The sequence below is a fragment of the Lutra lutra genome, chromosome 2 (genome assembly GCF_902655055.1).
Source record: "Lutra lutra chromosome 2, mLutLut1.2, whole genome shotgun sequence".
Classification (NCBI taxonomy): Eukaryota; Metazoa; Chordata; class Mammalia; order Carnivora; family Mustelidae; genus Lutra; species Lutra lutra.
Window position 1 is genome coordinate 39150013 of NC_062279.1, and position 25251 is coordinate 39175263.

A 25251-nucleotide genomic window follows, 5' to 3' on the forward strand; every position below is an offset into this window, starting at 1 on the left:
AGAAAGGGAAAAAATGGGAAGGGTCATATCCAGCATAGATGTTCCCATAAAAATTAAATGAGATGCAGAAGGATCTGGCACACACAATGAATGTTTCCTTCCCCCTCCCTTCCCTTCCTCTGCTCTAGGAAATATGGGAACTCACACCTAACTGTCCCCAGGGAGGCTCGGAGGGGGATGGGCAAGCACATCGGCCTGGGCTTCAGGCAGCTGGTGTTCTGCTGCAGGGGATCCCCCCTTTTGGAGAGGGTTTCCTCCCTGGTAAATGAGAGGAGGCCCTGAACAGCCAAGAGCACAGTCAGTCCAGGTTTCTGGGTGCCCCTGTCCTCAGCTTGCGACCCTCCAGGCACACACACGTTTGGCCCGTGCCCACCCGTGGGCTGTGGGTGGAAGTGTCTCTCCCCCCTAAAAAAGAGACGTGGAATTCCTAACCTCCAGTGCAGTAGAATGTGACCTTATTTCGAAACAGGATCTTTACGGAGATAATGAAGTTAAAATGAGGTCATTAGGGTGGGCTCGAACCTACTATGACCTGTGTCCTTACACAGAGGGGGCGATATACACAGAGATGCACATGGGGAAACAGCACGTGAACATGAAGGCGGAGGTTGGGGTGAGGCATGTGGAAACCAAGGAGCATGAAAGATGGCCAGCAAGCCACGAGAAGCCGCGAGAAGCCTTGAGACCTGGAACACTGTGTCCTTCAGAGCCCTCCTGATGAACCAACCCTGACGACACCTTGCTCTGAGACTCTCGGTCTCCAGAACTGCAGGACAATAGGTCTCTGTCATCTTAGTCCCCCCCCCCCCCCAGTGAGCGGCAGTACCGTGTTAGAGCCGTGCCAGGAAGCTCAGACACCACGCAGCAGAGAGCCCTGATAGAATCATGTGTTTGAAAATCTGTGGAGTTCCACAGAGCCAAGGCAGCGGCCACCAAGCTGGGGGCAGAGCCTGCCCTCTCCCTGCATCCACAGATCTGGGAAGGCCCAGTTCCCCCGGCCCTTGGAAGCCCCTTCCGTCGCCCCTGGGTTGGGAGGAGAGGCCCCCGTGCTCCAGAAGACAGGGCCTCAGCGGCCCATGCTGGGTTTATTATTTATAAGCTGCTGTCATCACTTTGGTCTAACCCACTCGAAAGACTTTTTAATATTTCAGAAACAGACAAGCCTAGCATCACCCAAGCCGATTCGCAGTCTTAGTCATACAAACCCTGCCCCCCAAAGGAGGCTGCGAGATGACTTCATGCTAAATGTCTCCATGGGCACGCAGAGGGAAGGAACGGACCCTCGGGCCATCAGGGCCCCCCATGCAGAGCCCAGACACGGTAGTCAAGAGTGGTGTGGCCTCTTTGAGCCCAAGCCCAGCCCCTCCCGACTGGGCCCTGCTCCCTGCCAGGCAATGGGCCAAGGCCCCCCGGGGCACGTTCTCCCACCAACTCCTCCAACAACGCCATCCCCCCCACTTCAGACAGAAATGCACACGGGTCCGAAGAAGTTCAACAACGTGCCAGAAGCCGTACAGGGAGGGACCCGAAGCCCGGGTTCCAATCTAGCTCGAGTTCTGCACAGACGAATTCTATTTCCCTACTAAGCCGTATTTCTGGAAGTCATTCCAGGTAGAGGCGACAGTGAGTGCCAAGCTCCAGGGTCACAGACCTGAGGGCCGGGGCGGGGTGTCACCTCCAGCTGCGGATGTGTAATCGGTGCACCTGGGGTATATGCCAAGCGGGGTGGAGGGCACTCGCTTCACGATCCTCGACCTGGACTATAAAGGGAGTTTAAGGTTTAAAAAAAAAAAAGTGAAACACAGACAGAAAGGCTTAATACAGGGACGGGAGGTTGGCCCAGGTCTTTCTCTGCGACATCTTTAAGAGATGAGCCAGTCTCTCCCTTCCCACACCACTCCCACCACCCTGACCTGAGGAACACTGAGACCCCAAGCCTCAGGGCATGTCCTCCCCTGCAATCCACCCCCAGTGGCGGAGACCCTGACGGTCCATGACGCTGGTGACAAAGGCAGAAATTCTGTGGCAGAACCATGGGTAACATGGTGTACAGAGACGCTATTAATGTCTCGAGCATCTTCTCCTGAAGAGAGATCTCTTGAGCGACTACATTTCCACAGGGCGGAAGTCTGAAGCCATCAATGTGAAAAGGGCTTTGCTTCCTGCGACTGTTCCTTCTACCCAAGGACTTCCTTACTCTGTTGTAGTTCGTTTCCTTTGGGGGGAAAAAAATCACTCTTCCATTTTAAAGAGTTAATTGATTTTGTCTGCAAATAAATAAATGACTAAATTTTCTTCCATGCTGCCTCAAAGTTCCATTTAATACCATTATCTCTGGCCATGTCTTGAGCGCCTTCTCATAAGAAGGGTGTTTGAAGTCCTATTTGATCCAGCACGTCCTGGCGATGCCACACTCTGGGACAGCTTCTCCCTCCAGGGTACATTTTCCCATTTGTAAAATGAGGATGATAATATCAAGCCCAGAAGTTACACCCCGAGTACTTTCCACGAACTGGCCCATCACTCTCACGATCTCACTTCATCCCCACAGTGACCCAACAAAGACAGGCATTATGAGTCTCATCCCCATTTTGCAAATAAGAAACTGAGGCTTATCTAGGTTAACTGGCCGGCGGTTACAGGTGGTACCGGCTGGGTTTGTATTTGACTAGCCTTATTCCAAAAGCCTCGCTGGAACCATGACGCCCCCTGAGGGGATTAGATTAAGTAAAATAGCTCAGAGCTCTGTAAACTGGTTCACTGATGGTCTTACCGGTGAGGAGGGGCGACGACCAGCTCAGGCTGCTTGAGGGTGGAGCCTTGTGCCTTGCCCTGCTCAGTGCTGGACCTCGAGACCCTTGGAGCCACAGCCAACTCTTCCTGACCCACCTCCTGTCTTTCTGGGGGACAGAGGCCACCTGCACAGTGGTGACACCGCCTCTGCCTCATATGCTGAGCCAAGGGGCGGCAGGAAGAGCACGGCCAGAGACCTTGGCTGGACGTGTTACTCCAGGAGCCAAGTAGATCCAGCCAAGTTCAAGATCAACACCCTCCCCTCCACGCACCCACGCGCACCCACGCGCGCACACACACACACACACACACACACACACACACACACACACAGAGGCCCTTCGTACTAAGAGACCCTTTGACATGAGGGAGGGACAGGTGGGGCCTTGAAAAACCCAGGTTTGGGGACATCTCTTGGGGAAGCCGTAGGGCAGCTGCACGCGGGGTGGGGCAGGGGGTGGGGAGGACTTGTCCTGGTAGTTGCACCCAGAACTGTCCAGGGAGCCCCCTCAGCAAACCGCTGCTCCTGCAGAGACGGGGCACCTGATGCCCACTGGCACACATCGAGGACCAGACACTTGGAAAGGCCCCTTTCGGGTCTTGTTTTTGCTCAAGCCATCACCATTTGTTTCTCCTGAATTAAATTTAATTCAAAGGGTTGCCCTGGGCCCAGGAAAAGGTCAGCGAGCTAGGGTAAGAACGGTCTGGCAAAGGAAGAGTCTCCCAAAGTTCGGCAGCTTCGGGCAGCGCCCCCGGGTCGGTCTGGGTGGAGCGGGCTGAGCCCATGTCTCTCCCAGACTGTCCCCGAGAGGGGGCTGCAGGCGGCCTTTCCCCGTGTCTCCAAGCAGGCCTCCAAGGCGGGGATAACAAATGTCTTTATCGGCCCCTCACTGGCCTATAAACAGAGAAGGTCCTAGAATACCTCTGTCTAAACTGCCCCACTCTTCAGCCCCAGCAAAAAAAAAAAAAAGAATTTCACTTTCTGGTTCCAGCCTCAACTCCCTTTGCTTTCCTTCCCGGTCACAGCTTCCTGCCTTTAAATTCCCCATTTTTCCAGTGTCACAGACCCTCTGGGGGGCACTTGAGCCACGTAAGTCTATGAGATGAAAAGCTTCGTCACAGCTCTGACATGCTCAGGACATGCTGGCGGGAGTCCATGGTGGTCCAGAGAGGGGGCCACCTTCATCCCTGTGGTGGGCCCTCAGGACGATCTAGTTGTGTCTGTTTACAGAGCCTAGGATGGCAGATGGGAGGAAGGACGGGGTGTGTGTGTGTGTGTGTGTGTGTGTGTGTGAAAGAGAGAGAGAGAGACACACACACACACCAGGTTCCTCTCTTCCTGCCTCTTCTCTCCCCTGTCTTTAATGCCAAGCCCTCCTCTCCTGATTCTCCAGACCATGGCTGCCCGGAAGCTGGGGTCCTGCAGCCCCCTGGCACATGGCATCAGCCGTCCCAGGCCTCCAGCTAAGAGCGAGGGAATGATTGATGTACAGAAAGGTCCCCATGGATGAAGACAGGGGTCCTCTTCCTTGGGCACCCGGAAGTCCTTGAGAGAGAGGCTGCTGGTCTCTCCACACTATGTCAGCCTCCATGCTGACACCAGAGAACCAAGAAGGTGAGAAGAGAAAAGCTACAAGGGATTTGACCAGATGGAGCCTTGACTGGACCCCAGACCCACCCAACTCCAAAGTCCCAGCTCCTCCCAAGGACCACTCAGCCATTTTGGTCACCTGGCTGGGCCAGGTCTTCCACAACTACACTCATTGCCGAAGCAGGTGGGTTCCGCGGTCTCGGGTCAGAAAGTGCACACTTTCCATGGCCAGGATGGATTCCCACACGTCACCAGCTCGGGGGGTGTCCTTTCCCTCAGAGGGATAGCAACAGTCCTCTTTGCTCTTTCTGTTGTGCTTTTAGATGACATGATGTTGCAACTGTCAGAGGCTGGGAGGCAGCCAGGCAAGAGAAGCGAGGCCCAAGCACACCTCCGGGACCTTCTTTCCTCAAAGCTCCCCCTCAGGGGATGCACGCTCAGATCTAGCCCAGGCACACAAGCGCATTCTCCCTCCAAAGGGAGCCTCACACCTTTGGGGGTTCTTCCTGCCCTGGCAGGAGCCTCCCTCCCCTCTGGCCACAGCAGAAGAGATCTTCCCCAAGGACGGCTGCAACAGACCTGCCTGCCCCAGCCTGGCCACTGGGCCTGGAGTGTCTGCGGGCCCCTGGGAAGATTCTGGATTCTGATCTCACTTGCAAGCGGTGGGTGGGGTGCTGTCTGGCAGGGAGGCCTGCCTGCCAGGGGGCCCCCAATGGTGCTGCCCAGAGCCCTCCAAAGCAGGGACAAGGCCCCTACCCAACCACCTCCTTCCTCCCCTTCCTCCCCAGCCGTCCTCATCACAGGGCATTTCTGTCTAAAGTGCCACCTGCCGTGCCCACGGTCCCAACCCCACCCAGGCAAGGGACTGCCCTTGAGCCTGCCTGTGAGGAAGGGGCGCATTTAAGATTTCCTTTCAAGCTCGCTGCCACACAGAGATGTCGAGGAGGGACTGACGCCTATCTTACAGGTCAGAAAACTGAGGCTCAGATCTGCGCCAAGGCCTAACGCAGAAACCTCTACACTTGCCTTTACACCACGAAAAGGTTTGACTTTCAACCTCAAGCTGAAGAATGCCGAAAGGAAGCCTGTCAAGTTCCCTTACCCGAGCCTCACTGGACTGAATGATTTTTACGAAGGCACGAAGACAGCCTTTCTGTTGGGCAGTGGTAATCCCTCACGTTTCTGCACCAGGTTTGACCCTTCCCAGTAGCTGTGCAACAGGCTGTCTCCTGTTTACAAGGAATGATCCACGGAGGTTCAGCAGGTTTCATGGTTTTTTTTTTTCTTTTCAATAGAGGCCATTTGATCAATGTAAAACTAAACCTGATTTAATGGAAAGACTCACGTTTAAAATTTTGCAAATCAAAATCATTTCTGTGTCCGATTTTTTAAAACCAAACTATCAGATGAAACTTCCATGCTGTCACAGAAGGACCCCAGGAAGAGAGTCAGCGGGCATCGGTGGGCTGGCTTTAGAAGCACACACATGCCCTCCTGCTCAGTGAACACCAGGCTGGGGCCGGCAGTCGGGTCACAGTTGGCTCCTGGTGGCTCGTCTCGGCTGCAGAGCGGGCAAAAGCCCTCCTTGCTAAACTGGGAGACTTTGGGCAAGTCACTGAATTACTCTAGGGTCTCAATCTCCCCATCCTTCCCATGAGGCTACTGGTGCCTGACCTACAAGAGTGGTGATTCGTTATATTGTCCAATATACACTCATTGAGCACCTACTGTATGCCATGGATTCTTCTACTTGCTGGAAATAGAGTAGAGAATGAAACAGACAAGGTCCCTGTTCTCATAGAATTTATTTTTTAATGCAGACGTAGGGGAGAGAGGTAGTAAACCAGAAATAGGATTATTCCCAATGATGAAGACAAACAGGAGGAGGTGACAGAGTGGGCGGGCGCACCGCCGAGTGTGGGGTTATGTGGGCAAAGGGTGAGCTGAGACAGATGAAAAGGAGCCAGCCAGCTCTGGAGAGAACAGTGAAGACAAAGAAAACTTAAAATGCGAGGGACCCACATGGGACAAGTTAGGTGTGTCTGAGGGACAGAGCACAGGTGAGCCCAGTTGCCACAGCCACAGGAGGGAGAGGGCAGAGAGCGGCAAGCCTGGGCACCCAGCCCCACAGCCAGCCGGCAGTCAGTGCCCACGGATATCATTGCTCCTGGTAGACGCGGCCCGCAGAAAGCACATAAACCAGCAGTTCTGGAAGGTGCAGAGTCCAACAGCACTACCAGACCCCCACGACTCTCAGACACATCATGAGACCTAGGAAATAACCCCGAATGCCGTCTGCAGCAATGACAGAAACTAATAGAGAATTTAGTGTGCACCAGACCTGAGGAGTAGGAGAGGCTCTGAATTCCTTTTTTTTTTTTTTTAAGATTTTTTTTTTATTTATTTGACAGAGAGAGAGAGAGAGATCACAAGTAGGTAGCAGACAGGGGGCGGGGGTAAGAAGTAGGCTCCCCACTGAGCAGGGAGCCTGATGTGGGGCTCGATCCCAGGACCCTGAGATCATGACCTGAGCCGAAGGCAGAGGCTTAACCCACTGAGCCACCCAGGTGCCCCGAGGCTCTGAATTCTTAATCCTCCTGGGGAGATGGTACCCAAAGACTGGGTGGTGCTCCAGCCACAAACGGGGGAGGAACAATTCTCACACCTCCAAACTCGCCTCTGGTGTGAGAACCGTCCCCTACCAGCACCTGGACACACTCCCGCCCCACAGCCCAGAGACAAAGACTGAAAGGAAGAGGAGTTGAAGGCTGACCCACTGGCCTTCTCAGCACAGGCCACGTGGAATCTCACCTTCAGACAGGTTTGGGGGCAGTTATTAATAAAAAGAAGCACCTCTGGATATCTCAGCTGCCATGGCCAAGATCAACTCATACTCATGGCTAATTAAATGGAAAAGTCCAAGGGCTAGCCCACGAAGACAATCTCATGGCCAGGCCTGGCTACATAATTTGCATAGCCCAGTGCAAAATGAAAATGCAGTGTAAAAAAATGATGAAATTTTTTAAAAAGATTTCATTCATTCATTCATTTAAAGAGCATGAGCAGGGGGAGAAGCAGAGAGAAAGGGAGAGACAGAATCTTCAGCAAACTCCCCGCTGAGCATGGAGCCTGACATGGGGCTCCATCCCATGACCCTGAGATCATGATCTGAGCTGAAACCAAGAGTCAGATGCTTAACCAACTGAGCCACCCAGATGCCCAGATAAAATGACGAACAACTTCAAAATGGTCACAGCAGAGCGCTAAGGTGAGCATAAGTCCCTTCTACGAGCTGCCGCGAGAGCCACTGCACTAGTCGTCTGCACATAAAGAAGCCAGCCTCAACAACGCGGTAGGGGACAAAGTTTTAAGCCCTAGCACCAGTAGAACGGAAAATGCCTGGAAATCAGACCTGTGTGATCTGCTGTGACCTGGTGTGGACTGGGGAATGGAACCATCCCCCCGCGAGACTCAGCTTCCTTGTCCAGAACGACGGGGATCATGGGATCACATCCTCTTGGCTGCTGCCCTGCTAGGTCTGTTAGGAGCCGCCGGTGAGCTCAGGAAGTTGGAGGTGCGGGGATGGGGAGGTCCTGCAGCACGCGAAGGAGCCTCAGTGTTCCCCAAAACAGGCAGATTGCTTGATTTCTGAAGAACAGTGACATTCCCCAGCAATTAAACCAGATTAACATAATTCAAACAAAACATCTAATTTTAGCTCCGTGTAACAATTCCCCCTCACCAGAACAGACACCGCTGCCTCCCCTTGTAGGAGCTCAGCACCAGAGAGAGAGGCAGGAAGGCAACCAAACCACTTCGACACAGGCCTCTTCCCCAGGCAGGCACCAGACTGTTTCCACTTCACAGCCGAAGGACAGGCTCCTGGCTGCTTTCCACTGTATCCAGCACCCAGAATGCGGTGCATTCCGCTGGCCTGGTTCCTCGGAGGTGCGCTCAGCCACGCAGCAGGGCTCAGCAGTCACAGCAGCCCCTCTAGGACCAGAGACACCGTGACAGCCCAGCCCGAGTAGGAAGCAGGAGCCCCGGGGCTCTCCCGGGGCCCGGGGTCCCACGGCCTCAGTTGTCCTGCCCATGAAATAGGAAAAGTGATGCCTGATTGGCCTCCCTTGCTCCAAGAGTTGTTTAAGACGTTAAGGATTGTTATTCCATGGGTCTCTGCTGAGTGAACATCACCAGGTTCATTCAATCAACCCACCGGTTCTGGAAAGGCAGAGAAGACCAGCTACAGCACTGTGCACAGACCAACAAGAAAAAGAAGCATTTAATCCCAGGAACGCAGGCAGTACCCAAGGGTCAGACCCAGCCCCCACAAGCGAAGAATGATTTTTACATTTTTAAGTGGTGGGGTTGAGGGGTGGGGAAGAATAACATTTTGTAACACGTGAAAATAAACACCATTCAAGTTTCAGTGCCCCTCAGTAAAGTCATACTGGAATACAGCCCTGCTCGTTCATTTGTGTACTGTCTGTGGCTGCCTTTATGCCACAGGGACAGAGGCGAATGCCTGCAACAGAGACTCTGGGAAGGCTTCCTGGAAGGGGCGGTATTTTTTTCTGGATCTGGAAGATGAACAGTCATTTTATAGCCAAGAGGAGAAGGGTTTCAGACACGGTGGATAGCACTGCCGGCATGAACAAGGTCTGGTGGACACGGCAGCATGCAGGAAATGACCAGCCTGTTATTTACAGAAGATAAAGAGGAGGAGGAAAAGGAGGGAAGGGCATGAAGCTGAAAGAAGACTTGGGCCAAGTATGAAGAGTGCAGCCTACCTGCAAGGGAGCTCTTCTCATGCCCTCTTTCCTCAAGAAAGCAGCACAGTGAGATAGTAGGTATCTAAGACACATAATAGCAGGTAACCAAGGTAGATAGATGGGTAGACAGACAGACAAACAGGCAGGCAGACTCAAGGGACAAGACTTTGCCTCCAAATAGTACCCAGAAGAGCCAGGCTCAGGCCCTGCTCAGCCCGGAGCCTGGGGGAGGTCAACCCCTGCATCCAGGCCTCAGGTCCCATCCGTAGAGTGATCAGGTCATAACTGATGAATGCGTCTCGAAGGCCAGGGAAGCGCGGAACAGATTAAGTGCCCACACCAGGCCATGGCTGGCAGCGCATCAGGCCCTGAACATACCCAGGACCGCACGTGGCACCAAAGAGAGTTAATTAGGGCAGTGGGACGAGGACCAGTTTGGAATCATCTTTCCAGGGCGCATCTCCTTCCATCAGACCCAGCGAGGACTTAGGCTCCCTGCAGCCTCCTGGTGGAGGTGCCGGTAGTTCCCTGCAGCCCCTCTGCCCGCAGTGCGTAAACGGCTGATTTCGGCATGTTCTTGCTATGCTGCCTTCACGCAGTGTGGCTGTTTCTCCCCAGGACAGAAGAACCCCCATACCCCCTTCTTTCTCTGAGTTCCCCCCACCATGTGCTCAAAGAATCACAGCCTGCAATTCCTCACCAGAGCACAGAAGCTGTAGCCTAGAGAGCTGGTTCTGGGATTCGCTTGGCCAGTAGAGACAGCTGCGTGATCTGGGCACTTCATTGCCTTTCTCTGAAGGACAGTCCCTCCCCACTCACACCCCCCCCGCCAACCCCAGGAAGGGATGGGGTATGAGATCTCCAAGGTCTCTTCCAGGCTGCTCTATCAACCGGCCCACTCCGGGCCCTCTGTTCAACAGGTGAGAAAACAGAGGCCCAGAGAGGTGAAATGATTTTCCCAAGGTCCCCCAGCCACTTCCTGAGGGGCAGAGTCAGCACCAGCATCCTTGGTTCCTCCTGGTCCCCTTCTCTGGTACTGGTCACACACTGCCTTGTGTGTCTGTCTGACTGTATCCCTGGGTCTCTCTCTGCATCCACAGATACGGTCCGTATCGACACCTGCGTCTCCATCCCCACATCTGTCTACCCCACGTCTATGTCTCCATCGCTAGACCCATATCGGCGGGATTCGCTCTGTTCTAGGGAACACACGCCTTCTTATCACACATGCTCTGGAGGATGGCGGAGGGCAGCGGGGGTGGGGCGGTATTTTATCTCTGAGTCAAGGTTAGGGTTCTCACCACGCCCTGGGCTCTGTGTTAGTGCTTACATGCCCCACATCCTCCTGGGGCACTTACTTTCATTACCTTTGATCCTCAGAACACCCCCAGAGGCCAGAAGGTGAAGGTTTCCAAATCCCATAGCCGGTGTGAAATGGGAAAGCAGCTTTCTGCTTCTCCCAAGGGAGAAGGGGGGCAACCGGAATCAGGAAAGACCTTCAGCTGAGGCGGAACTGGAGTACTGACCTCTTTCGATAATACTGACTCCTGGTAACTCAGTCAGTGATGAAGCTGGGATTTTCCAAAAATATGCAATTCCTCTCTAAAAGGGATTCTCTAAAAAGCCATGATTGTCTGGCGAACCACATTGTGTATCCAACAGCAAATTGCCTGTTCTTTGGGCCATGGGTTTGCCCGAGTCTGCTTTCCAGGAAAACGCAGGCAGCCAGGGCTGCTCGAGCCCCCTCCCCCATTGGAGGCAGGGCCTCCTGGGCTCCCCCAAGCTCCAAGGGCTCCCCCAAGCTCCACCTCCTGGCTCCCCCAAGCTGGGGCTGGGGGAGGGAGGGAGGAGGCTCACTTTGCTCATGACCTTGAAAGCAACTCAGCGTGTGAGAAATCCAGTCACCTTGCACTGAAAATAGAAGGCTCTCCGCCTCCCGAATTCTCCATTCACCTGCCGCAGGTACTCTCTGCCCTCCCAGAGGTTATGCTTTGCTGCAAACATAGAAGGAAGTACCTCACCGGCCTCAGCAGAAGGTTTATAGAGTCACAGGGGAGTCTGATTATACAGGCTTTCCAAAAGCATACACCCCAAGGACCGGATCTGTTCACCTTGAGCATGGTGACCTTCTAAGAGCCCAAGAGGCTCCCATGCTCCCATGCCAACCTTCTCTCCTTGACCTGCCCGCGGGAGCAGCAGTGTCATGGGAATAACAGACAGGATGGGGTGAGTTTCAACCAGCTGAACCAGAACCCTACATTGAGTGGCCCTTCACACTTTTGCTAACACTCCTATACCCTGCAATCTGGTATCCAGCTGGACCACCAGACAGTCCCCCTCCCCACCCCAGATTTTGCCAGCACACCTGATAAGCCGGCTGGCATCTAGGAACCATTTTGTCCCATGGCCTTGTAAATTTGCAGAATCTCAGAATTACAGGTACCCCCCAGAAGCCCTCTAAACCAATCCTCTTACTTTAGAGGAAGGGAAACTGAGGCTCAAAGGAGCATGCAAAGGTACACAAGAGAGTGGAAAGAAACAGGTCGCAGCTCTCTTAATGCCAAGGTGTATTCTTTTCATCCACAACCATAAGAAGTCAATGCTTGTGAATCAGAGGGGTGGTATGGAAGGAAGGAGAGGCTCCATCATTATTCATTCATTCATTCATTCATTCATTCGAGGGGGGAGGGACAGAGGGAAAGAGTCTTAAGCAGACCCCATGCTGAGTTTGGAGACCAACACGGGGCTCAATCTCACGACCCTGTGATCATGACCTGAGCCAAAACCAAGAGTCGCAGGCTCAACTGACTGTGCCACCCAGGCGTCCCAGGAGAGGCTCCATTAATTGCCAGGGAATGATTTCATTTCCTGACTGGGTCCATAATCCTCTGTTGTCCTGGGACTTAGCTGAAAGTGCCATTAGCTTTAAAAGCCTTGGGAAACTCCCCGGACCCATATATAGTGACTGAGTGGGAAGGGATCCTGGATGCCACCTTCCCAGCCTCCCCTCAGGGCTGGCACCCCTCCTATCACATCTCTGACCCAGATTCAGAGGGAGGAAGCGAAGCTGGGCTTTAAGAGAGAGTAGGGAGTAGGCTGAGTTCCAGAGCAGACCCGGCGTGTGAAGGTGCAGGGCTGGGAGCACCGTATGGGGGGTGATGAGGGATAAGACCCCCATGGCAGGCAGACCACGAACAGCCTCAGGAGCTATGGGACAGAGTCTGACTTTATCCTAAGGGGACGGGAAGTACCAAAAGGTCTTTGTGAAGGAAAGGGACGCCTATCCCACAGTGTTTGTAAAAGCATGACTCTGGCTCTTAAGTCAAGAGCGGATGGGAAAGGCAAACCTTAAAGGACCTTATTGCAGGAATGATACGTGGGCAAGAGCAGCAGAGATGCAGTCGGGGGCAGAGAAAGGTGGATTCACAGGCAACATCCTAAATGTTCTGCCCACCGATGATGGTACGGCTTCACCCTGGGACAGAATCATAACGTTTTCCCTTTCTAGGTCCTGTCGGGCGTGAGATGCTGCCCACGTGGAGTGAGTGTCAAGGTTCATCCACACGGCTTGTAGTCCAGATGTCCCCCCAGCGCAGGTCTGCTCAAGAACGAGGCCAAAGGGCTGAGGCGCCTGTGAGAGGGTAGAAGACATTGTTGGAAGACCTTGATCGCAGTCTGCTTTACCTAAGCAGATAGCGAAGCCCGTCTGCTCAAGAAGCCTGCAAGAGCAACCTGGTCCCAAACACATTGCTCAACATCGGTAGCCAGCACGGGGTCCCCTCCATGGGCGCTGCAGCTGTCCCCAAGCAGAGGAGGCTCGTGGGCTGACTCGGCCACACACGGGCCAGCCCATGGCATCCCCAGGCAGGGCAAGGCAAGCAACGGGGCTGCCCTGCCCACCAGCACCCCCAAGCCTAAGACCAACAGGGCAGCGTTCTGGTTTCCAGAGTGGCTGAGACCAAAGCAGCTCTTTCCAAATGGCATTCAGAGGAATTTGCCAAATCTCTGTGCCAGAGGAGAGTCTCAAACCTCCAGAAATGCAATACAACTCTATGGACACTCCAGACTTTGAAGCTTTTCTGACCTGAGCTGTTTCCGATTCTTCACTTTGGAGTTTTAGATCAGGTTCACGTTTCTCCACTGTCTTTCCTAATTCATTTAAGAACTTTCACTTTTTTTTTTCAAGATTTATTTATTTGAGAGAGAGAGAACAGAACAGAGGGAAGGGCAGAGGGAGAGAGAGAACCTTAAGCAGGCTGCATGCTGAGAGCAGAGCCCAGCACAGGACTGGATCTACCCACCCCAAGATCACGACTTGAGCTGAAATCAGGAATCAGACGCCGAACCAACTGAGCCACCCCAGTGCCCCCAGACTTTCACCTTTTAAGTTGTATTCAGAGTCAAAGAGGAGAAGGCCAGTGGTCCAATTAAAAATCTTCATTTATTGGTCTATTTGGTGGCCTAAGTGCAGACAGAGTTCTCTCTGCCACCCACCCCCACGTGTATACTCAAGGGGGTTAATTAGCAACTTGCCCAAAGTCCCCAGCTCGAAAACATCAGAGCCAGGACACCAACACATGACCATCTGAATCCAAGTCCCTGCAAGGCTCGTATCTCTTTATTGCTGCATTGACATCACAATCAAACATGACTCCCCAATGCGTCCTGAAGTCCTTCAAATTTCCTGGTCACCTTGCAAAGGGAGCATACTGGAGTCATATGGGGCAGGTAACCTAACCTCGTCTAGCACTTGGGAGGCAATGTTCACACTGATTTCTGACAGACGAGCTGGCATTCGTGTGTGAGCAAAAGACTCAGCCAGCCTCTGTGCCCGGCTGGCTCAGGGGGTAGAGCCTGTGATTCTTGATCCTGGGGTCATGAGTTCAAGCCCTACATTGGGTGCAGCGCTTACTTTAAAAAAAAAAAAAAAAAAAAAAAGAGACTCAACAGACAGCAAGATCTAAAGGCAGAGAAAGCACACATACCCTAAGTACCAGAAGAAGCTCCGAGTCCAGCTGAGCGCAGCATGCAGAAAGGAGACGAAATGGGAAAGGCAGTTATGGGCTAGACTGGTGGCAGGCAGGGGTGGGGGTTCCAAGGAGCCCAGAGTAATGAGCCTGGACTATATTCTAAGGGCAATTAGGAAGCCACGGAAGGATTTAAAGGAGGGAGTGTCGAAATCTGATTTGCATTTTTGGAAGATCACTCTGGCTGCCGAATGGAGGATTAGACCCAACACATACACATTTTCAAGTTGGTTTACAAGGGATGGCTTCACATGCCAAGACCCAACAGCCCAGACTTTTGGGACCACACTCCAGCTCCGTTCTGAGCCAGTACATTCTGTTACCTACTTGGCTCTAGTCCACACCACCTTGGAATTCTTTATTGGGGGGTGTGACGTCATCTGTAAATTCCAGCCTTCACCTCCAGACACGGAGGCAGAGAAGGCTGGCTCTCCTTTCTGACAAGCCGGGCATCCTCTGCCTTTTCTTTTAATTACATTTACATTGCATTTTTAATTACACTACATCTTAAACATATTCCTACTTTTTTATTAGAAACATATTCTTAAAGACAAATTCTTTTAAGCATCATTTGTAGTGAATAGATAGCATTTTGCCATAGGGGTGATGTTGCTGAAGTCCTTCGTTGAAAGGATGTCAGTCCTGCCTCCCCTTTCCCCTTCCCCCAACCAAGCCCAGGGGCTTTCCTTCCCTGCAGGCGAGAGCGTCCACCAGTCAGATCTCTTAGTTTCACAAGGCTAGTAGGGCTTGTCATGTGCATGTGCCCTAGTTAAAGCAATCACTTGGAAGATGTGCACTCCAGGGCTTTGCTGGAGAACTTAGACTAGAACCAACACCTCCCTCTTCCACCGCCAGCCCAACAGACTCCCTGATACTTAAGAACCTTTTCTATTAGCTCTCTCCTTCTCTCAACCGAGAGCTCCAGGAAGCTACCTGACAATCCGTGCTCCCAAAAGGATTCATCATTTTCTTCCTAAGCTCTTCCCTCCTCTTTCCTAGCTCAATGAAAGGCATTACCAACTAACTAGCCCAACACCAAGTCAGACATGAGGTCTTTTGAACATTTAATCATACACACACACACACACACACACACACACACACACGCTAATAGGTTAACATAAGTCAAGATCAGCCTTGACTACTTACTGGTACCCACTCTATTACAACAAAGACCGGTTTTTTTCTACCACCCAAATAGCTAATTTGCCACACGCTTTCCATCCCCAGGAGCTGCCCCAGCTCAAATCAGCCTGCCCCTCAGCTGGATTAGCCTTCAACATACCATAGAGTTTCTGTGGCAAGGCATGGGAACTGTTCAGACTTCTGCCTGGAGCCCCTCAGGTTGCCTCTGCCCTTTGGACATGGCTGGACCCGTGCCTCGGCTCTCTCTGCTGTCCCTTCCAGGGCTCCCTCACCCTGCTTTCTCTGTCCCCACTGTTGAGCCCACAGTTCCCAGCCCACTGCCCCCTCCAGACCCTCTTACCTGCCCTCCACACAGGCTTTTGCCTCCGCTGAATGGCTGGCCCCCTGAAGACCCATTCTCAACCCCTAGAAGCCTCTGGGCCGCCTCCCCAGGCCATTCCTCCTTCGGGCCTGGCCAGGCTTACTTCTCCCATAGGACTGGCCACAGTGCTTAACCCAGCCCTTTACTTGCCCTGTTCTTGCAGGGAATGAGAGTCCTGTGTGTCCAGCAACCTCCCCTCGGGTGAGGCTTGCATAGACCAAACCAGAAAGCCTTTGTTCTGCTGGACATGCAGGTGCCTGACCGCACCCGCACCCAGTGTCAGACTCCGAAGATAGAGAGGGGCAGGTCTGCGGTTAATGAGCCCTCTCCCCCAGCTGGTCTGATACTAGCAAAGTGGAGAGACCCCTGGCCCCATTACCCCGTTTCTTTCCCCGTGGGTCTCACCTGGGTGTCTGGGAGCTGTCCTTCAATCTCAGAACTGAGTGGAGGAGTCATAGACCTCTTTCTTTTTCCCTGTAGTGCTTCCTCTCGCACCATGCCCTCCTCTCCCAATTCCACTTTAATAACAGTCGCTGCCTTCTAACCGCCCATGCCTGTCTTCTTTCTGACCGCACTCTGCTCCCTTGGCCGTACTTAGACCACTTGACTTCTTTGGAGCAGCAGAGGACACCCCAGGCATCCAGCAATGGATGGATGGGAGAATTCTGGGCAAGAGCCGGGCCACCCTCCCCCCCCCCCCCCGCCCCGTTCCCAGCAGGCCCCGCCTCCCCAACACCAAGTCCAGCTGTCGGCAAGCAGTTCACATGAAGGCCCAAGACCCCCGGGGGACCAGGGACTCCTCCATGTAACAAGCAAAAGTCTCAGAGAGGAGGAAAGAACAGAGGATAATGGCAGAAATGCTGGCACTCTGTAGCCACTCATTATTAAACAATTATATGGACAAGAAGCTGACTGACTACCTGGTAGGCAGAGAAATTTCCCACACACAAAATAAAGGGGAAATAGCCATTTGGTGAAGCAGAAGAGCCAGAAATAGAGCAGGTAACCCCCAGGATTTAGTTTTCAGCCACTCTTTTAATTTGGTCTGTTGTTTTAAATGGGGGAGGGACAGAGGGAGCTGGGAAGACTCCCACAGTCACAAAGCCTGCTCCTGAGACCTACAGAGGAGCCTGTGGACATGCATGTCCCAACGGGAATCCAGATGCCAGCGCTCCCGTCCTAAACCCAGATCACCTGCCTCCATTCTGTCCTGGGTCACTTGCTCCTCTGGCAGCTTTCCCATGAATTTGCAAGTCCTTCTGGGGAAGGCAGGGGAAATATCGTCAGTGCTGTCTCCCTTCTCAGTGCCTCACACAGCTTTGACTGTCCTGAGGGCGTGTCACATACTAAGCAGGCAGCCTTGGGCCGAGGTCTACAAATAAAGCTCGGAAGCCAGGCTGGGCTGGAGCCCCGCTCTGCACTATGTGAGGCTCCAGGGAGACGATGCCTGTAGGACACGCAGGCTCTTGAAAAACACAGACCCCTCCTTTGATAAACAAAGCAGCCTGCTTTTGCCATAGCATTGTCAAGGATGTTCTGAAATGGACAGAAATGTACTAACTGAAGCGGAAAATGTATTACGGCCTTATCAAAGACATGGAGAAATGCTCTTTGAAGGCAACCAACCAGTCACATTGGGAGCAAAGGAAACAAGTTGTTGTTGCTTTTTTAATTGGCTGGCCATTAAATCTTTGCTTAAGCTTTGAGTGTCCATAATGCACATTCCCCTTTCTTGGAGCAGGTGTTACGTGTCCACTCTGAAGATGCCCAGGGTTTCCCTGGAGGGGTCTGGTCTGCCCCTAACACCGTGTGTTCCATTACCTTGATATTACACACCCTGGATTTATCAGCCATGGTTCAACTGGTGATGGTAGTCTCAGATAATTTAGGAACCACTGTCACCTTCCCCTTTTGATATACAGTTACATCGCCATGTGGGACTTTAATAGAGCCCACCTCAAAGTTTCAAACTGGACCCATGGAGCTAAGTCTGCAATGATAAATTTTGTCAAAATAGGATATTCATTCCTTTCCTGAAAATGAAATGAAGATATGATTTAAAGTAACTTTTTCTCACTGAAAATATATTTCAGCACTGAAATAATAATATGCTGGCCTTCCCAGGCACACATCAAACTTTCATACCCCCGACGAGAAGGCCAGGCAGGAGCTTTGGCATTGGATTCATTAGAAAGAATACTTTAATTAATAATTGTTATGTTGTTAACGATAACCTTTTAAATATCAGGGGAGTTTTAAAGTTTACAAAGCACACTCATCTGATTCTCATCCCTATTTTGCAGATGAGCAAACTGAGGCTCAGAGAAATTCAGAGGCTTATTCACGCACATGTAGCTGGAACCACCAGAACTGACTCCTAGCCCTTCACACTGTAGAGTGAGAGGATTTTGAGCTGCTTTCCCAGAACCGGAAATGGAGGTATGGAGCCAAGCAAAGCTTACTTGCTTTTTTCCAAAATGAAACATTGATGACTTTGCTTTAGGCAGAATAATTCAGGGAAAAAATAGATTTACTTGGTTCCAATTCTGTAGGGCCAACTCTTCCAAAATCAAGTAGAAAGATCAAGAAAAAAAATCTGAAAATCTGAATCAGTTACATGTAGCTTCTGAATCAATTCAAGTCATAAATATTTATTGAATTTGTAAATATGAAGACTCAGGCTTTGGCTTCAAGGAGCTTACAGTTTAATAGAAAGGATAAAACAAGAATGTGTGCCCGCACAAGAGTGCACTGCCCCTACCCCGCCCCCCACAGGACAAAGGTCTACAGGGCGGAGGAGGAACCAGGGCATGGAGGTGAGGAGGGGACATTCAGGAAGGGTTCCCTGAAGAATGGACTGACAGGCTCTGGCACCAAAGGAGGAAGATGTGGATAAGGGCTCTGCCTCTACAAGGGCATTACTGAGGCAAAGTATGGGGATGAGCTCAAATAGGGGGAATGCCTGGCACTTGGTCCCGTTCACTAGTGTCTGCTCATTTTTGTTGAAAGAAGGAGGAAGGAGCCTCAGAATGGGGTTAAGAAAAAGCCATAGTGAGAGGAGATAAGCAGAACTGGTGAGCCAGCAGTTTGCCAGGCTGAACAAGGGAAGAGACAAGTCATGGAGCTGCCCGGCATGGTCCACTTTGCCGTGAGGCTGTATGTGTTTCTGGCTCTGAGTTTCTCGGCTGCCCCCCTCCTACTTTGAGCAGTGGCTGCGAGGAGCAAAAGATGTGCAAACTGCAGAGCGCTGGACATCATTGAGGGTGTAGTGTCTATGGTCACAAGACCCTACTCTCTTGGTCTAGCGAATGGTTGGGGGGTGACGGGAGCAGCCGGGGAACAGCCCCCAGCGCCATGGTCCCTGCAGCAGGGCGGGAAGCACTGGATTGGGAGAGGAACCCAGAGCAGACTGGGAAAGTTTGCACAACTTCAGCCACTGCCAGTAGCTCCCAGAGCTCCAGAAGGACAGGTTATGGCCAGTTTTTGGAGGGTCCTGAGATCCCAAAATAAGAAGAGATGCCAAAGCAGGGCTACCAGAGTTGTGGTGTATTTTAAAGCCTTGCAAGTAATAAATTAACACCTTTAATAATGAACATGCAGTGCACCTTGATTATGCTATTCAAAAGCCAAAGAGAGACTTTATATACAAGGATCGATTCATACGGCGACATATACTCGTGATGTAACGTGGCAGTAGGACCTAGATTTAAAGATAAGTGCTGAACCCCATTCTCTTTCCAGCCTGTCTTCCAGATCTCAGATGGAAAGGATAAACTCACTGGCAGACAACAGCAGAAGTTTACGTCTGAGACCCTTACAATTAGGAGACGTGGGCCCCCATGACGCTCCGGCTTCACTTCCTTCCCTTCCTCCCACTCTTGCTTACCCCTCCCCCTCCCTACCCCCACCACCCTCCTGGCCTCGACCACTCCAGACTCATGGGGGTCAGCCCAAGTCTCCCGTGCGAGTCCAATCACAGGATCACACACAAGGACAGCTCCACAGTCCAGGAGCGGGGCTTTGTCCCACGGTGCAAGGGGGGCTGAGTGCTCTCCAGGGCACCCTGCCTGGTCTGGAAAGACCCATGGGCACTGCTGCACAGCAGAGAGGTGAAGGCTACTTTCCGCTCCTTGGCTCGCTTGGCTTGTTCTCTGCTCTCTTCTTCTTGGCTCCTTGAGGCCCTGTGCAAACACTGCTGTTCCAAATGGCTAAAACCACTTGACGTTCAGTGTAGCAGAGTCCCTGTAAGAACTAAATGCATGCCCTGTGGTGGAATTCACTGCACCAGGAAATTAGCTCGTCCCACTGCCTACCAAGGATGCTCTACAGCTTTGCCAATGATTAGAAGAGAAAGAAACACCAGACTTTCTTCAGATGCCCCCAAAAGACCTTCAAAGTATATATTGTTCACCTGAAGCCGTGCCTATGACCAAGACAACATCAAAGCAAGCAGGGACAAATATATTAATCTGCTCATTCAACCAATCATCCCATATGCGTTTACTGCACATCTATTAAGTGTCAGGTACTGGGGATACAGCCAGGAATAGGGCAGGATCTCACCAAAAGCAGAGGATGAGGCAGGGGGACAGAAGCAGGCACAAGGAGGAGAGCTCAGTAAATGCCCTCCCAGGGTACTAACAGGTGCAGCAGGTAGCAGGATTAACCGAACCCCATAAAGCAGACCTGAGCTGCCAGGCCCTCCTCTCCCTAGCAGTCTCGCTCATGCCTTCATCCTCTCCTCCTTTACTGAATTCTGACCCTCCTCCCATGCAGGGCCTCACTTCCTCTCCAACCTCCCCGTCCTCCTCTCCTAACCTCAAGCCCTGGGTAAACATAAAAAGCACACATCTTCCTGTGCCCAAGGCGTCCTCAGCCTGAGGAAGCTTTCATTCTTCATGCAAATGCCTGCTTTACACACGCTTGGCCATTTATTTATTTCCATCCCAGCCTTCAGAAGCAGGGGACTTATCAGTAAATGTCATGGATTCCGGGTTGTTTTTTTTTCCTTCTTTAAAGCTGCAGCTCTGACATCCAGCATCTGACAAGGATGCGTGCTCCACAAACAGAAAACTGAATGGAGCCCCAGAAGAATGCAGGCATCTTTAGAGCTCCAGAGTTTTAGCTCAGTTCCCTGTGTCGAGGTGGTTTCTATCTGTGTCAGTCAGTGCGTCACAACACCAGCCTCCACCCCCACTGCTCAGCACCCCTTAGCAAGCCGTCTGCCCACACAGTATCATCAACCATAAAAACTGCAACCAGTGTTGAAGTTACAACCACGGTTCTTTCTACAAACGGGGAGGGATTCGGTTCTGCTCAGTCAGTCCCCGCTAAGTAGGTTACCCACGGAACAAACACCTTTCCTTTCCGTAAATTCAGAGTGCCCTTGGCTCGGGTATATGTTCCTATGAGTTACCAATTCACTGGAATAAAATGTTCGCTTGCCTCCGTGAAGTTCCTTCTTCGTGCTGATGACAAGGATGGTTCCACGGCAGCCCCAGTCTGTGGGGACCAACACTAAAGTCCCCACCTGCTTGATTTTAATCATCTTTCCCTTCAAAGGTTCCTTCATTGGCCCAGGTTAGACTTCACCTCATATGAACCTTCAACCCTGGCCATCTGCTTCCCCACCCCCTACGGCAGCTTCCTCTGCCTCCTCTAAATATCTCTTTCTGCATGGCTCTGCCCTCCCTCCCCTTTCCCTCCAGACCCCTCTACCTTCTTGTGATTTTGCGTTTTGCTATAAGTGTTAACTCTAGTCTCTGAGGCGGCCCTCAAGACTGTGCCCGGAGCTAGGAGACCTCACAATCATTACAGAATAGAAATGAAGCACCCCGAAACTCACTCCATACCATACCCTCCTTGCCCCAAGAATCAGCTCTGAGAGTTTATGTCACCGCTATCGCTTCGACTTAAGATTTCCCTGTTACTGTCGTATCCGTCCTAGCACCCAGGGTACTGCATACAATAATGAATATCCGTATGGAAGATTTCTGAATGCTTACTGACGCAGTATGCTACAACCAGCTAGAAAACAAAATAACACCGCTCAGGGGGAGGGAAATCTCTTTTCACCCAGCACTCACAATGGACATAAAGTTCATAAGAATGTAAAGATTAGGGGCGCCTGGGTGGCTCAGTGGGTTAAAGCCTCTGCCTTCAGCTCAGGTCATGTTCCCAGAGTGCTGGGATCAAGCCCCGCATCCGGCTCTCTGCTCAGCAGGGAGCCTGCTTCCTCCTTTCTCTCTCTCTGCCTGCCTCTCTGCCTACTTGTGATCTCTGTCAAATAAATAAATAAAATCTTAAAAAAAAAAAAGGCACAAACTTTAAAAAAAAAAAGAATGTAAAGATTAAGACCAAAGAGGTAAAAAGAATATTGAGATTGCCACTCTTCTGCATGTGTATTATAGGCAGTTGGGATGCATAGTTATATTAAAGGGAGCTTTGTAGGATGGAAAGAAACCAAAGAAGAAGAAGGGAGAGTTCTGTTTTGACTATTGCTCAAAAAAATTATTTAAGGTATCAGGAGCATCAAGGAAGAAGCTCCAGAGCAAGAAGTGGGATAAAAACACTGAGTGAGCAGTTTGGGAGAGGATCAGCTTGGCTCCTAAGGCAATAGGCAGGAATGGAAATAGAGAGCACGCTTTTCTAACAAGAAGTTCACATTCATGCCAAGGAAGTGGGTGAGCACTGTCAGATATAATCAGACTTCCCCCTGTCTGACTCACAGGATGGGCTCTGGTATTTCAGACCCTAGCAGAAGGACTTGAGATTCTCTCCGTGGCACCAGCCCAAACTCTGATTCACCGTAGGTTTGGGGAAGGCCTCTTTTTTGGTCCTGCTAAAGGGGTGGTGCCTTTGGGAAACTACTATTTACACACACATCATGGAAATCCCTTGAGGGAGGAGGGGCTGGCTCTTGAAGGGGTGCAGGAAAGCCTAGAGTGGGCTGGTTAATTCGGTTACAGTCAGAGAACATCTCTGTCCCTGTGTCTCATCTCTAGGAAAAGGCTGGATGTGGGTCCCACTGACCAACTGCTAAGTGGAGTGTGACCCACAAGCTGTCTTTTCTCCACACTCTGATGTCAACCAAGGCTCCAAACTTCTTTCTCAGAGTGAGACAATTTCAGTGGGGGGATGGGGGGACCCAAACCAAAAACGTTTCCTTCTCAATCAAGACCAGTGTCTCTGCCCAGAACCCTGAGGGGTCCCATTCCCTGGTGAGTAAGCTTGTAGGCTGTGCCCCACACGGACTTCTTTGGGTTAAGATGGCTCTCCTGATGATCGAGTTCCGCCCTACCTCCCCTTCCCAGAACTGCATCGAAGTACTCCTGGCTTCCTCCATGGGGAGGAGGGGTGCCTCTAAAACACCTCTCAGCTGGAGCCTTCTACCCAATTAACTGCACCCTCCCTTTATAATGAAAGATAATTCAGACGAAGAGGTGTTTCTCAACACAGGTGTTTCTAGAGATGCTTTGAGTAAGGTGTAGGGAGACCCCAGACCAGAAGGGAAGTGCCCAACACACCAACAGCTGCTCTAAGGGGTCTGGGTCATGGAGTGGGGGCAGGGCAATACCTTGTATTCCTCTACAAAAAGGCAGACCTGTTCTCTGACCAGGCCCTTGGGCCAAGCTGGACATCACCCATGTCTGGCTTCCAAAGGAACTTCCCCTCCTGGCCATCAGTCGCTCATCTTGAGTGACCTGAACAGAGGATGCTGCCAAATGCCCCGGGGGCATGCCTTTCTGCCGCTGGACTCAGAGGGTTAGGAAAGACTCTTCCTGAGCTCGAGAAGGGTCGAGGAAGGACAGGAGACCCTCCCCCGCCCCCCCCCCGCCCCACACCCTGGTTCAGAGACTTGGGAACGAAGCTCTCCTTGTGGGAGCGTGGGTCACCGGGGGAGGCGCCGGGCAGAGCAGCCTCAGGAGCCCGGAGCCGCAGCTCCCCAAACCAGCTTCCTTGCAAAGCCAGGAGAGGCGGCGAGCCCGAGCGGAGCAGCCCGTCACCCTCGCCGGCCGCTGGGAGGCCGAAAAAGTTCCTCCCGGAGCCGGGCGGGCTTGCCGGTATCTGTCCACGGTGCTGAAAGGTCCTCGCGGCCGCCGGGCCGGCGGGCTTCAGCTCGCCCTCAGCCTCCTGGCCGCCCGCTCTGCCCTTCCAGCCTCTTGCCCTGTCCTCTGCCCCGCGACACCGAAGCCTCTTCCCTCCTTCTCCCCGACCCCGCGCCCTCCACTCTCGAGCGGCATCAACTCCGCCGGCGCCCGGGTCCCCGCGCCCCCACCTCGTTCTTACGTCCGCCGAGCCCCTTCCCCCAGCGACCACCTCCAGGGCGCCTCTGTCACCGGGCTGTCGCCGCCGTCCCCCTCTTACCTTCTTCTTTCGGTCACGGGAGCGGTTCCTCCGCTTCTTGTTGGATTCCTCCTTCTCCTTCTGCTCCTGGAGGGCCTGCGCCTCGATGTCTTTGATTTTCTTCAGCTGTTTGGCCGCCTGAGCCATGGCGGGTCACGGTGCTCCGGTCCCCGCCTCCCGGACCCCTCACACTTGGCAATCCAGGTGGCGACACCCTCCCGAGGAGGAAAAAAAATGAGTCTCTGCTCTGCGGAGGGGGGAGCTTCTTAACCCACCGCGGGAAGGATGCGACCCGGTCGGCGGGGGAGGCGCCTGCGAGACGCTCGGAGGGAGAGGCGCGCCGCGGCTGCCCGGCGGCCCCCGGATGGCGCCTCCCGCCGCGGCCAGAGCACGCTCACCAGCGCCCGGGACGGGCTCTGGGCTCGGCCCTGCCGCCTCCCTCCCTCAGTCCCTCCCTCCCTCTCCTGCGGCGGCCGCGGCGGCGGCAGCGGCGGCGCGGGGGGCGGGGGCGGGGAGGCGGCTGGTACTGCGGCGAGCGGCGAGCTGCTAGCTGGCCGGGCAGGAGGTGGACTCCAGCAGTTAACGCAGGAGGGCGCAGGGGCCGCTCGCAGCCGGGGGGCCCGGCCGGCCCGACGAGGCTGGGCGCGCTGGGTGCCCGCGCTGGTGCATTGCGAGCGGCGGCTACAGGCAGGCGGGCGGGCCGGGCTTCCACCACTGCAGTGCCGCCGCCGCCGCGGCCGCCAGACGCACGAGCCCCCTTGCCGTCGGGTCTCAGGGAACAAAGCCGACCACTCTACCCCGAGCTATGGGGGCACCGCGGGGGACCCTACTGCGGGCGGCCTCGCCGCGCCGGGGGGCAGAGGAGGCTGCGGCGGGCGGCGGGCCCCGCGCCCAGGCGACCCCGCAGACCAGCGCGCCTGGAGGCGGCGGCGGAAGCCACAGCACCGCGGGGCGCGGAGGTCCGGACCGCGCGGCAGGGGCGGGGGCGAGGGCGGAGCTGGGGCCGGGCCTTGGGGCGCCCCCCCGCGGCGGCCGCGGCCTGCCTGGGACAAGCCAGCGCCGAGCCTCCGCGGTCGTCCCGCCGGGGGCCCCCGCGGAGGGGCGCGCGCGGTGCCAAGGCTCCCCGGGGAAGAGCCCGTCCCCCCCACCCGCCCCCCGTCTTTCGCTTAGAGCTTAGGGCCTTTCATTTGCATATTTGCCAATTATAGCTTGAAA

The 25251-nt window shown here is 53.3% G+C and overlaps 1 protein-coding gene across 8 annotated transcripts in view; it reads right to left on the minus strand.

Moving 5' to 3' along the window:
• The window catches only part of ANK1 (ankyrin 1), a 204235-nt gene extending 179829 nt beyond the window's left edge, over nt 1-24406 (minus strand). For 3 of the 8 annotated variants that reach the window (XM_047717188.1, XM_047717186.1, XM_047717181.1), the window contains exon 1: nt 24058-24405. In XM_047717188.1, coding sequence (XP_047573144.1) covers nt 24058-24183 — 126 coding nt within the window. In that variant the 5' untranslated portion in view covers nt 24184-24405. Of the gene's footprint in view, nt 1-24057 lie in introns of all 8 variants that reach the window. The other 5 variants (XM_047717184.1, XM_047717180.1, XM_047717189.1 and 2 more) reach the window with 5 other exon arrangements.
• Between the last annotated feature and the right edge of the window lie 845 nt (nt 24407-25251).